The sequence below is a fragment of the Trichosurus vulpecula genome, chromosome 1 (genome assembly GCF_011100635.1).
Source record: "Trichosurus vulpecula isolate mTriVul1 chromosome 1, mTriVul1.pri, whole genome shotgun sequence".
Lineage (NCBI taxonomy): Eukaryota > Metazoa > Chordata > Mammalia > Diprotodontia > Phalangeridae > Trichosurus > Trichosurus vulpecula.
In genome coordinates this window covers 244,473,717-244,486,952 of record NC_050573.1, presented here as the reverse complement: position 1 = coordinate 244,486,952, position 13,236 = coordinate 244,473,717, and the positions used below count along the sequence as shown (strand labels likewise).

The 13,236-nt window shown below is 36.1% G+C and overlaps 1 protein-coding gene across 5 annotated transcripts in view; it reads left to right on the top strand.

The window, feature by feature from the left end:
- OSBPL1A (oxysterol binding protein like 1A) overlaps positions 1 to 13,236 on the top strand; it is a 338,964-nt gene that overhangs the window by 113,518 nt on the left and 212,210 nt on the right. For all 5 annotated transcript variants that reach the window (XM_036756461.1, XM_036756436.1, XM_036756451.1 and 2 more), the window contains one exon: positions 358 to 439. In XM_036756461.1, coding sequence (XP_036612356.1) covers positions 358 to 439 — 82 coding nt within the window. The remainder of the gene's footprint in view (positions 1 to 357; positions 440 to 13,236) is intronic.

Below are 13,236 nucleotides of genomic sequence, written 5' to 3'. Positions count from 1 at the left end.
TGCATGTTGTGCATCTATCTGTCTTTCCCAAAGTAGATATAATTTCTGTACATAGAAGGTAGTATTGTGTATATCTTATTAACTTTAATTAATTTAGAGCCATAGAAGACCTTAGTATACATGTTTTCTCAAGTCACAATGCAGTTTTAATTTTCCCCCTGCTATTTTTCCCATCAAAGAAATAAGTCTATTAATTGTTTTTATAATTAACTTTGTTTAAAAACATTACATCACCTATTATTCTGCAACTGAATTAAGTAATCAGTTAATATTTGAGATTGATAATTAAGGTAAGACAATTAATAAGGCTTTTCTATAAACATGTTTTCATTTTATTGTCCTTGATTTTATTTCCAGAAAGCACAAGAATGCCAACAGAGACTAGATAGAGAGATTTCCAACTTTTTCAAAATGATTAAGGAGTGCGACATGGCTAAAGGTAAACAAAAAGGGGGCGGGGTGCAGAAGTGGGGTAGGCATACATTATATTTTTTAAAATAAGTCTTTTTTATAAATTTTTATAACATCACCATATTTCCCTCCAGAATCCTTACCCTTTCCTGACAACCATCCTATATAACATAGTATTTCTTTAAAAGACATATGTTTAAAAAGGAAGAGGGAAAAAATCAGCATAACTGATCGATACATTGAAAAAGTTGAAAATATGGGCAATGTGCAGCACTTGAAATGCCTTCTCATATCTCTCCTTTCAAGACATGTTTGTTCTTTATAATTTTGCAAGTTTCACTTTTGATTATTTTGTGGTTCTTTCCGTTTACATTGTTAATCATTATGTGTGTATATCTATATTTTTGTGCTCTATTTTCTTTACTCTGTATCAGCTTATATAAGTCTGTGCTTATTCATCACATTCATCATTTCTTACAGCAGAGTAACATTCTGTTACGTTTATGTACCACAATTTGTTTAGCTTTCCCAATTGATGGACATCTGCTTTGTTTCCAGTTCTCTGCTATCACAAAAAATGCTGCTATAGATATTTTGATTATATATAGGAACATTCTTCTTATCAATGGCCTCCTTGAGATATAGGTATAAGTCTAGTAATGGAATCTCTGGGTGAAAAGGTATGAATATTTTAGTCACTTTATTTACATAATTCCAAATAGCTTTTCAGAATAATGGTACTGATTCACAGCTCCACCCATAATGCACTGGTGTCTTTTTTTTCCACAGCCCTTCCAACGTTGACATATTCTCATTTTTTGTCATCCTTGCCAATTTTCAGTGTGCAAGCAACACCAGGGTTGCTTTGAATTGCATTTCTCTTATTTTTAGTGATTAGAGCATGCTTTCATGTGATTATTAATAATTTTCAATTCTTCTTTTGAGTACTAATCATTTATATCCTTTGACCATTTATTTATTGAGGAATGACTTTTGATACCAAACCCTTATCAGATAAATTTGATGGAAGTATTTTTCTCCATTAAACACTTACCTTCTTATACTAGATGCATTCATCTTGTTAGTGCAAAATCTTTGCATTTGCATGCATAATCAAAGCTAATATGTTTTAGGTACATTATATTTTAATACAGACTGTTGCAGTAATTGCTAAACAATTCAAATTTTTATTTGGTAATTTTAAATAGATTTTGTTTTAGATTTAGAACTATTTTTGAAACAAAAGTTCTTTTTAGTTAATTGCCCATTGAAGAAAGTTGCTTTCTAGTATAATCCTTCGAGTTTTCGTGTTTGTCATTAAGATAAAACAGAATTATTAAGATGATGTATTTTAGAGTTTTAAATCACCCTGACTTTCTAATGGAAAGTCTGTTAATGTATTACACATGATTATGCCATCCAGATGAAAGAATTTAATTAACTCCCACTAATATCTTTCTTACCATAGCAAGGTCAAGTAAGGAAATAAAATTTAACATAAAGTGAAGTGTGTGTATATGAGTAGATATGTGTATATAACTATATACATGTTTGAGAATAAGTATATATGTTTATATAAATGTGTCTGTTTTAAATGTCAGTTTAAATTTGGCCTCATACACTTACTAGCTGTGTGACCTTGGGGCAAGTCACTTAACCCTGTTTGCCTTGATTTCCTCATCTGGAAAATGAGCTGGAGAAGGAAATGGCAAATCGCTTCAGTATCTTTGGCAAGAAAACTCCAAATGGCATTACAGAGAGTCAGACATGACTGAAACAACTGAACAACAACATACGTAGAACAGTTTATTCGATTTGGTGGTTACCTGTTAGAAAACATAATAATACTTAACATACTTTATTCTTACTGGACTTTTAAAACCCCACATTCATAGTATACCACTGAATAATGGGAAAGCTTACTATTATTTAGTAGATTGGTCATGGGTTGAAGAATTGGGGCAATTTCTAATACTGTGAGTCATGAACACCCATCAGTTGTATTCCTTATTGATTACTAGCCAGCCAAAGTTAGTTAGCTTTCAGACAGGATTATATACTGGGTAATAGAGTGAGAAAAGTTGGTACAAAAACATCCTTCCTAATAATATCTGAAACAGAGAACTGCCTACACTGAAGGGAGCTTCCTGAAGATACCCAATAACCTGGAACTGTGAGTTACTTCTTTACCACGTGTTGTCTCTAAGCTTGAGCCCACTTTCCCCTGGGCTTTCTATGTATTTAAAAGCTTATTAACTTTGGTTTGATAATTGAAGAGTGTTTTGTTTGTTTTGTTTTTTGGTTCAGGGCACACTGTTTGGTGCTAGTGAGTGATAGTACTAGAAAATACCACCACCAGCCCCTCAGGGTTACAGTTATAACTCTGTGGGGAGAGGCAGTCACTTTCTCGAGATCCAGGCAATATGTGCTGATGGAAGGTGGGAAAGTGAGCCCAGGGAGAAATACTACATGTGTGTTGCTCTATAGTAAAGTAAGGAATGCTTTTCACCTTATTTGGAAGATTAATGAAAAGTTAACATTGAATAGTTTGAGTATTAAGAAATATGGTATATGTGTTCAGATTGGAGAAAATATTTTACTTAAAATTATGCCATGTGGAAATATATTATTTTCATGGTGAAAGGGGTATGAATGTAAATATTTTGTTCAAAAGTTTTAAGGTGCAAAGTTTTCTTTGGATTGTCAGTTTTAAAATTTTTGTTTTTGTAAGATTACTTTCTTACTCATATGAAACTAAGCACAACGTCTTTTTTAAAGTGTGGTGTTTAAAAAGGTGGTTTGAATTTTTAGTGTTTGAGTCTGGGAAACTTTTGACAAGATGTTTAATGGAGAAATGGATGGCAATATTTCTGTCATATGTACTCCTTTATTAATACTCATTAAAAAAACAAAAATGCACAGTCCTCTCTGATAATGTTACGTACCTATATTAAAATATAATGTGGTCCCTCAAAACTTAATTCGAAACACTGACTACTGAAAGACCTGATTCAGATAAAAAGTGAAATCTTAATTATGGATGTAGGTTGAGGGGTTTTTTTTTTGCACAAATGAAAATGGGGAGTTATGGGCGATAGCACAGATTTTATAAGAGGAATTAACTGGTTTGACTTTACTGCCAAAATAATTGCACAGAATAAACTTGCACCATGTGTTCCTTTAAAAAAAAAAGCCCAGATACACCCACATCCTGTTCCACATTGCTGATATAGTTTGCCAATGACTTTTTAAGATGCCTACGGAAAAAGTCCAGATCTTGGAGTAGTAATTGTTGGCTTTGAGTTCAATGAAACAGCAGTCACATTAGGAACATGGTTTTTATGTTTCATTCTTGCCCTGACAGTTTGATTTAATGCACAGACTCGAATCTAGACTATGCTCCTCCAGTTCTTCTGTACACTAATCCCAGACCATCTTTCTGAAGCACCATTTTGTGTTGCTCTCATTTCAAGAGCATAGGATTGCAAAAGTAGAAGTAGTCCTGTCTCTATTTCTCTGTACTAAGATGGAAGCACTGTCTCCCTGCTATAGTTCCCATGTTTTCAAATAAGAAAACTCACGGTTCAATAGCAGTCATATTGGTTGAATTTCTAACTAGGAAAAAGATAAAATTGTTTAAACAGAAGTTGGACAAGTAATTTTTCAGAACAGAGTAAGCTTTGAAATCAGCTTCTGCCCAGCTTAGGTAGAGAGTAAAAGTAAGGAAGTGGAGACTGTGATTCATAGTCTGGTATCCCATCTTCTTACAAATGAAAGGTCAGCAGCCCCTCACCCATTCTGGTTGTTGAAAGTGGGCACAATTTTAGTACCTTAGGCTTTAGCAGTAGCTTCCAGGCTTCTGGTTCTGTGGCTTCAGGCAGTGGCCCCACAGATTACTGTGCTCAATTCCAGGAAACTTTCCTTCAACACTTGATTTTTCAGTCTCTAGTCTCCTGTTCCAACTGCCATTTCATCTTGCTCATTTGAAAAGTGCCTGCTGCCACCACCAACTTCTCCTGCTACTACAGTAGTGCTCAGTTAAAAACAAACAAAAAACTCTTTGTATCGTGGAAGTTCATCCCATTGCTGGCAGCCCCATAGCCTCTCCTGGCTCTGAGCTTGCAGTGTTCTCAGTAAGTTACATCTCAATCAAAAAGGACATTATATTTATTTATCAAACAAACTGAAGGAACTAAAATTCAATTAAACTTAATTTAAAAAAATTAAAAACTAAACTTCACTTAAAAACACTTTGCCTAGAATTAATTTGAACCATATTCTTCCCCTTTAAAAATTTAGAACAACCTTTTCAGCCTTATATTTTTGGATTTTAAAAAAGCATCTTTCCACCTGAACACAGCTCCCCACCCCAGCCCTATGCTTTGCCATGAATGACCAGAGATTGAATAACTTTTTTTGCCTTCTTTGTCAATACCAAACATATTGTATGGGCTAAACTACAGAAAAGAAAGGGGATAAAAAGTTAAAGTGGAAGAATGTGTAGTTGATTTTTCATTAGAAGAAGCAGTGAGCAGGAATGAGTCAGCCTGCTTGATCCCAACAAGAACTATGCTCCTCTGAGGAGAAGTGCCACTGAAATAGATGAGGCAGTGCTAGAGGGAGTATTGGACACCTTTCATAGAAGTGCCCCAGAAGTCTGATATGGGGTGATCATGTCATTACATTTGCTTCCCTTTTTTTCTCTCATCCCAGAGCCTGATAGAAGTGTCAAAATGTGAATAGGAATTGAAAGAAGGAAGGCAGGAGTGTGTGACTTGGAGATCCCCAGAGACTGGGAAAGCTCCCCTGAGTCCTCTCACCTCTTGTTTCCCCATTGCACGCCCATTTGCATAACCTTGTAGGAGGCTGTGGCAGTAATACAGGGTGGTGATTCTGAGAGTCAGTATTAAGGTAGCACAAGTGGAACTAAAATGGAAAATATACATCAGAGACATTTTGAAGCAGTAGAATTGACAGGAATTGGAAGCTGATTGGATAGGAGAAGTTAAGTATAGAGTTGGAATCTTCAGATATGAGAGACAGAGATCATTGGAGGTAGAATAGATAGAAGTGAAATCAGAAGGCCAAGCAATTTTGGGGAGGTAGGAGGGGGAGCAACATTGGGACCTGCTCAGATCAGTGAGGTGTTGGTAGAAAACTAAATGATCATCTGTTCCAGATGTATCTATAGGTGTAAAGTAGAGAGGTCAGGACTGGAGATATATGAAATGTGGTAGTTGAAACTATTGGAGTGGATAAAATTTCCAAGAGAGAGAAAAGAAGAAGACCGAAACACCTACATTAAGGGATTGGAAAGATGACGAAACAAGGGAACAGTTACAGTTGGAAAACCAATAGTTTGATATCTCTGAAACCAGTGCAGGAGAGAGAATCAATTAGAAGGGAATGGTCAGTATTTGAAAAGCCTCCAGAGTTCTTGGAAAAGGATGGATAAGGATGGAAAAGAGGTCATTGGAACTGGTAGCTAGTTATTGGTGACCTTAAAAGTGTACAGTTTTCTGAGAGTGGAGGAGAGGGGAACAAAAGCTAAGTTAAAAGGGGTCGAGGAGAGAAGAAATAATCCACAAATTACATTACTTGCACCTGAATAAGTCGAGGTTTGATTTCTCTCTTTGGAATATGTAACAGAAAAGGACTGAAAAAGGTCTATAGATCTGCAATCAAGGTGATAAAAATAATGTTTCATTTTGATGAGCTAAAGGAAATATAATTAGCATAGATACTGCAGCTCAGGTGTTTGCCTAATGTGATGATTTTGTGAGTTGTTGCTGACTGCCTTTGTGACCAGAAGCATAAGTGGAATGAAATTTATATAAAACAGACATGCTTCTATCCATGACATAGAAATAATTTTACTTTCATCTCAGATAACTTTTTCTCCACCTTCTTTTCTTGTCATTCTTTCTGTTCTCACAAACACCCCACCCTTAGCCCCACTCTCAAGTATATGAAAGCAGAATCTACTGTACTGGAATCCTGTCTTGCTTAGTCTGATATTTTTCCCCAGCCCATATCCTACTCATCTTTGTTCTTTGATACAGGGGTTCCTAGTTAAAGTGTTCCTTAGAACACTTATTGCAGGAGCTACTTACTGCTACCCTAATAATTACATGTGATTTTTTTTAACCATACAAATTTGTTACATCTGAAGATGCTGACCTTTATCCTATGGTGCAGTCCTTTTTTGGAAGTGACAGTGAAGGGAAGTTGAACAGGTGGCAGGGGCAGCACAATATAAGTGGTGTTACCAAACACTTTTCTCATAGCTATTTCTGTAGTCTTGAATTCTATTTTTGTCTTTTCTGCAGAGCTATTCTGTGGATATCGAGGGTACCTTCCATTTTGTTCTTTTATTGCAAATGCTTGTCTTATTAGTCTGCTTAATTGACCATTTATGATAAAATATATACTAAAGCTAGATTAATTTAGCAAATGCAAGTATTTATTAATATTAATAATTAATTTAATATCAATTAATTCATTAGCATTAAGTAGTTAATACTAATAATTAACTTATTACTATTAAATATGTATTAAAACTTTATCGTAAAGTATATTCCTATTGAAATTTATAGGACTTTGGAGGATGATTGTTTTCTCTTTAGAGCTTTGAGTACAAGTATTAAACAAAAGTTAATCTGTCAATTTCTCACATAGGAAAGTAGGGAGTTATCTGTGATTTTTAACGTTTTATTAGGAATATGTTCAAAGGGCCACTTCATATGGTAGTAATACTGTTTTTTGGTTACTGGCCATAAAAGGGTAATACATTTGTAGACTGTATGAGTAAGAGGAGCCTGGGAAAGCTCCCGCAAATGTTCTTAAAGGAACTTTCTTCTCTTTAAGGAGATACTATTCCCCTGAAAGGATTAGTTCCTTGATAAATATGTGCTATGAACTCGTGTGGCCCTGAGTACTGCCCTTGCCTTCTTAATACCAATGAAGGATGATCGATCCAGTTTATATACTTGGGTTATGCCCATGAACTTGTCTTGTAAGAAGGAGAGCAGAAACAAGTGAATACTAAGAACAAAAACTGGGAGTGACAGAGAGGAGGGGAGGCTGTACACAGAGCCTTAGTTTCTTGGAGGTAAAGCTGATGCATTTCCAAGATCCCTCCTGGGAACCACCTAGCCTTAGGGACAGTAGCAGTTAAAAGCAGCAGCAAGGAGTTTCTGGGTAAAACCTGAAGCTACAGGAATCCAGGAAAGCAGTAGGAGTGGTCGTGCCAAGGATGAGTTCCTGGACCGTGAATCTTGAATCTCCTCAGCAGGGGAGCTCCTAAAGCAGGCAGAGTGGTAGCTTAGTGTTTTGAATTATAAGGACCGTCCAGGTTTAGAGGGACAGGTGGGAAGTAGGGAAGGTGCACTTCAACACCCGCTTGGCATATTTTACTTGATGTCATAATTATTTTTGTACCTGATTCTGCCTTTATTAGACAATAGACTTTTTCAGAACCAGGGACAGCATCTTGATCTTTTTCTTATGCCTTGGCATATAGTAGTTGCTTAATAAAAGTTTGTTGAAGTATTGAATATGGTATATATACTATGATGAAAATCATCTCCCCAGTGCTTTAGTACTTCAAAAGAGCTCTGATTTTGTATGTGTGTATTACTCCTGTCTGAAATTATCAATAGTATAAACAAGTGATTGTAGAAATTCATAAAAGAAAGAATTCATTTCCAGAAGTAATAAGGGAGATCTTCATGGAGTCCCAGCATTTGAGCTGATACTTGAAATATGGGTACCGTTTAAAAAGACTAGGATGTGAGGAAGAGGATTCTTCTACGAGGAGGAAAAACAGGAGCATAGTTACCTAGGGCAGGAAAGTATAGGATATATTTGATAGACAAGCTAACTAGTTTGGCCAGAGGATATATGGCTCATATGGTAGAGTAGGGAAAAATTGGCTCAATAAAAATTATAGAAAGCCTTGGATGTTAGACTTAGTAATTTACAAACTTTATCTTTTAGGCAATAGGTAAATTCTTTTAATTTAATTTTCAAAAATTCTGAGCTTAAAAAGACTAAATGAGCATTTACACAAAATATAACAGAAAAATCAAGTTGTACATGAAACTGAAAATCTGTTACACACAGCTTGTTTTTTTTTTTCCTTTTAAGTACACGATAAATTCAATGTGAATAACTTTCAAAGCTGTTCTACTTGTTTCCTGAGTTTCCTTCTGGCTTTCCTTCCCTTTTATATCTTTAAAAATGCTACAGTGAACTCTTTTCTTTGTTTCCCCTTTTCTTTCATCTTTTGGGGTTTTGGCCTAGCAGTAGTATTTCTAGGTCAAAAGGCATGATCAGTTTAGTTATTTTTTGGTCATTTTTCCAAATGTCTTTCCAGAATGGTAGAACCAATTAACAGCTCCACCAGCAGAGCGTTAGAGTGGCCATTTGCTCCCATCCTCTTCAGCATTTGTAATTTTCCTTTTTTGTCATCTTTACCCATCTAAATAGGTAGACATTGAGTGCTATTTAAACTAAATTTCTTGCATCTGGAAGAATATAACTACTTTGTTCATTCCATCCCTGTTAACTTTATTATATTTAAAAATAATTTATTGGTGTCTTTTGTTTTTAAATGACCTAAATTTTTCCTAGTATCCCCCCCTCTCTGAGATCCATCCTATATAACAAAGAATATTTAAATAGTATCTTATTTTTTCCAATTACATGTAAAGACAATTTTTAACATTCATTCTGAAAAATTTTTGAGTTTCAAATTTTCTCTCTTTCTCCCTGACCTTCCCCCTCTTTTAAAAAAATCATTATTTATTTATTTATTTATTTAATATTTTTTAGTTTTCAGCATTAATTTTCACAAGAGTTTGAATTACAGATTTTCTCCCCATTTCTACCCTCCCCCCACTCCAAGATGGCATATATTCTGATTGCCCCATTCCCCAGTCAGCTCTCCCTTCTGTCACCCCACTTCCCCCCCATCCCATTTCCCTTACTTTCTTGTAGGGCAAGATAGATTTTTATGCCCCATTGCCTGTATATCCTATTTCCTAGTTGCATACAAAAACTTTTTTTTGAACATCTGCTTTTGAAACTTTGAGTTCCAAATTCTCTCCCCTCTTCCCTCCCCACCTACCCTCCCTAAGAAGGCAAGCAATTCAACATAAGCTCCTGGTACATAGTAGGAGCTTAATAAATATATTCTTTGTGTTTCTTTAGACTGTGGTCTATTGTGTGAAGACAGACCTAGCCTTTTCATGCGGTAGAAACTGCAGGATTTGCCCTCCATTTACACAGTCACTGTTTTATCATTGACTGTGTTATACAAGGGTGAGTGGCAGATTTGGGAAAGAGCTTAATCTAGGGTGCCTCAATAGAACATATACCTAAATAATTTAATTTTAGGGTCCACAATTTGCTGGCTATGTGGCTTTGGAGTTCAATTTGACAGGTTATTTTAAAGTTGTTTTTTTTTAATTAATTAATTTAATTTATTTAATATATTTAGTTTGAGGCATTGATTTTCACAAGAGTTTGAATTACAAATTTTCTCCCCATTTCTACCCTCCTGCCCATTCCAAGATGGCGTATATTCCAGTTGCCCCGTTCCCCAGTCAGCCCTCCCTTCTGTCACCACACTTCCTCCATCCCCTTTTCCCTTATTTTCTTGTAGGGCTAGATAAATTTCTATGCCCCATTGCCTGTGTATCTTATTTCCTAGTTGCATGCAAAAAACCTTTTTTTTTTGAACATCTGTTTTTTTTTTTAAATTAACCTTTGTTTTATGACTAAAAAGTAATCAAAAGAAGATTACATGTGCAATATACAAGACTTTAACCTGGCCTTAAAAGCAAAAACTCATTGCTAAGGAATAATAGTAAAAACAAAATGTGATGTTAATTAGTTAACATTAATTAACAATAATAACTTAACAATGAAAAGAAATTGTTGCAAAGAACACAATCAGTATTTTACTAAAGGCACAGACAGAAAAGGAGTAATTCAGTTTTGAGCCTAAATTTGCACACGTCATAATCCAATATCATTCACTTTATAATGGAAGATCAGATTTTTGGCACGGAGCTAGAACTTTTGTTATTAGCGCCTGTTCCAGAATTGAGTAGAGGTTATGGATGTGATAAGTAGTCAAATGAGGAGCAAAGGTGATTTAACAAAAAGATGGTAGTCCTGTCATGAAGCAATCTCCAGCAAAAGGTCAACAGCCTAGGCTAAAAGAAGGGCACCAACTTACATATTACTATATCATTTAAGTACCACAAATTAATATTTACACAATCCTAAGTGAAAATGCACTTTCACTAGAATACACTTTAAATAGCCACGAAAATTGATACTACCAGCAGACACTATACAATAACAATTAGAGGAACCCACTCTCTCTCTGAAAAAGACTGACCCATTTTAATAATTGTGGGTTCATTGTTCTCCCATTTGGAAGTAATATTCCTGAAAGGGAAAGAAAAATGACTTTGATGGTTTTTAGCATTGTCTCTATGTTGGGAAATACAATTTTTCTATACTAAAAACAAGCTGTCAAGCAGAAGCCAGAGAATGATAAAAATCCTTGTAGTTCATTGATAAAAAGTCTCAACAGGACCCCATCTAGTTGTTCCAGCTCCTCGGATTCCATCAAGACTGATGGGACATCTGTGAATTATAGCATGCAGCAGAGCAGTCAGATGGAATCACAATTTCTTGTGGACCACATTTGTGAAGAGAACTTGAAAGAGAAACTCCATGATGGTAGGATCACTGTAAGAGAGTTCTTATCACTTCTGCAGGTCCACATTCTAATTCAGAAACCTCGACAGAGCACCCTTCCAGGCAATTTTGCTAAAAATGTGCCATCTACACCAAAAGACTTAATGTTAAGTCAATATGTTTACCAGCCCAAAATACAGATTTATAAAGAAGATTGCCAGGCTCTCCATCAAAAGATTGAAGAATTAAAGCTCCATGCCTTGAAACAGGATAAACTACTGGTGGATGTGAATAGGAGCCTGTGGGAAGTAATGAAGGGCTGCTCTGATGAAGAGCTGAAGACATTTGGAGCCCATCTGAACAAAATGAAATCACATTTTGCCAAGAAGACTAAAGTTTTTGCTCACCAAAGGAAAGTGGTTCTATATAGCAAACTGGTACAATCAGCAAAGGCTGAATGGGAGAAGCTTCAGACAAGGATGGACAAGATGGATTCTGTACTCAAGGAGGCGGATACCTGTCTTTGCTGCTCTGGACCTGGAAATTAAGAATATGGACAAGAACGAAGAAGATATCCCTATGGCAGAGTGGGATTCTGAAATATTAGCTACAGAGAAAGAATTAGAACAATTACAAGCTGAAGAAGAGGAACTCAAGAGGAATATATCAGAACTGGAGATAGAGAGGCAGCAGGCACTTGCCCAAATAGATAATCTACAATAAGAAGCAAATAGAACTAAGAAATGCCTGGAAAAATTCAACTGCTCAGAATGGGAGATCATTGAATGGAGTGATAGCCAGGCTGTATTCACTTTCCTTTATGACTCAATAGAGCTCACCATCACCTTTGGAGAGCCTGTGGATGGTCTTCCTTTCCTGAGCAAGACTTGCAGAAAGATTATTGATATAAACTTTGAAACTCTGCTGCATGAAAATAAAGCTCCTCCATCATCACTGTTAGTGCATAGACTCATTTTTCAGTTTATTGAGGATCAGGGATCATGGAAGAATAAATGAACATCTGTTTTTAAAACTTTGAGTTCCAAATTCTCTCCTTTCTTCCCTCCCCACCGACCCTGCCCTAAGAAGGCAGGCAATTCAATGTAGACCACATGTGTATCATTAGGTAAAACCCTTCCGCAATACTCATGTTGTGAAAGACTAACTATATTTTGCTCCTTCCTATCCTATCCCCCTTTATTCCATTTTCTCCCTTGACCCTGTCCCTTATTGAAAGTGTTTGCTTTTGATTACCTCCTCCCCCTATCTGCCCTCCCTTCTATTGTCCCCCCTTTTTATCTCCTTCCTCCTCCTTTCCTGTGGGGTAAGATACCCAATTTACCCAATTGAGTGCGTATGTTATTCTCTTCTCAGGTCAAATCCAGTGAGAGCAAGATTCACTCATTTCCCCTCACCTGCCCCCTCTTCCCTTCCTACAGAACTGTTTACCTTGCCACTTTTATGTGAGATAATTTGTCCCATTCTATCTCTTCCTTTCTCCCTCTTTCAATATATTCCTCTCTCATCCCTTAATTTGATTTTTTTAGATATCATCCCTTCATATTCAACTCATCCTGTGCCCTCTGTCTACACACACACACACACACACGCACGCACACATATATATGTATGTATGTATGTATATTCCCTTCAGCTAACCTAATACTGAGGTCTAATGAATTATACACATCATCTTTCCATGTAGGAATGTAAACAAAACAGTTCAACTTTAGTAAGTCCCTTATGATTTCTCTTTCTTGTTTACCTTTTCATGCTTCTCTTGATTCTTGTGTTTGAAAGTCAAATTTTCTATTCAGCTCGGGTCTTTTCATTGAGAAAACTTGAAAGTTCTCTATTTTATTGAAAATCCATATTTTGCCTTGGAGCATGATACTCAGTTTTGCTGGGTAGGTGATTTTTGGTTTTAATCCTAGCTCCATTGACCTCATCATATTCCAAGCCCTTCGGTCCCTTAACGTGGAAGCTGCTAGATCTTGTGTTATTCTGATTGTGCTTCCACAATACTCAAATTGTTTCTTTCTGTCTGCTTGCAGTATTTTCTCCTTGATCTGGGAGCTCTGGAATTTGGCAACAATATTCCTAGGAGTT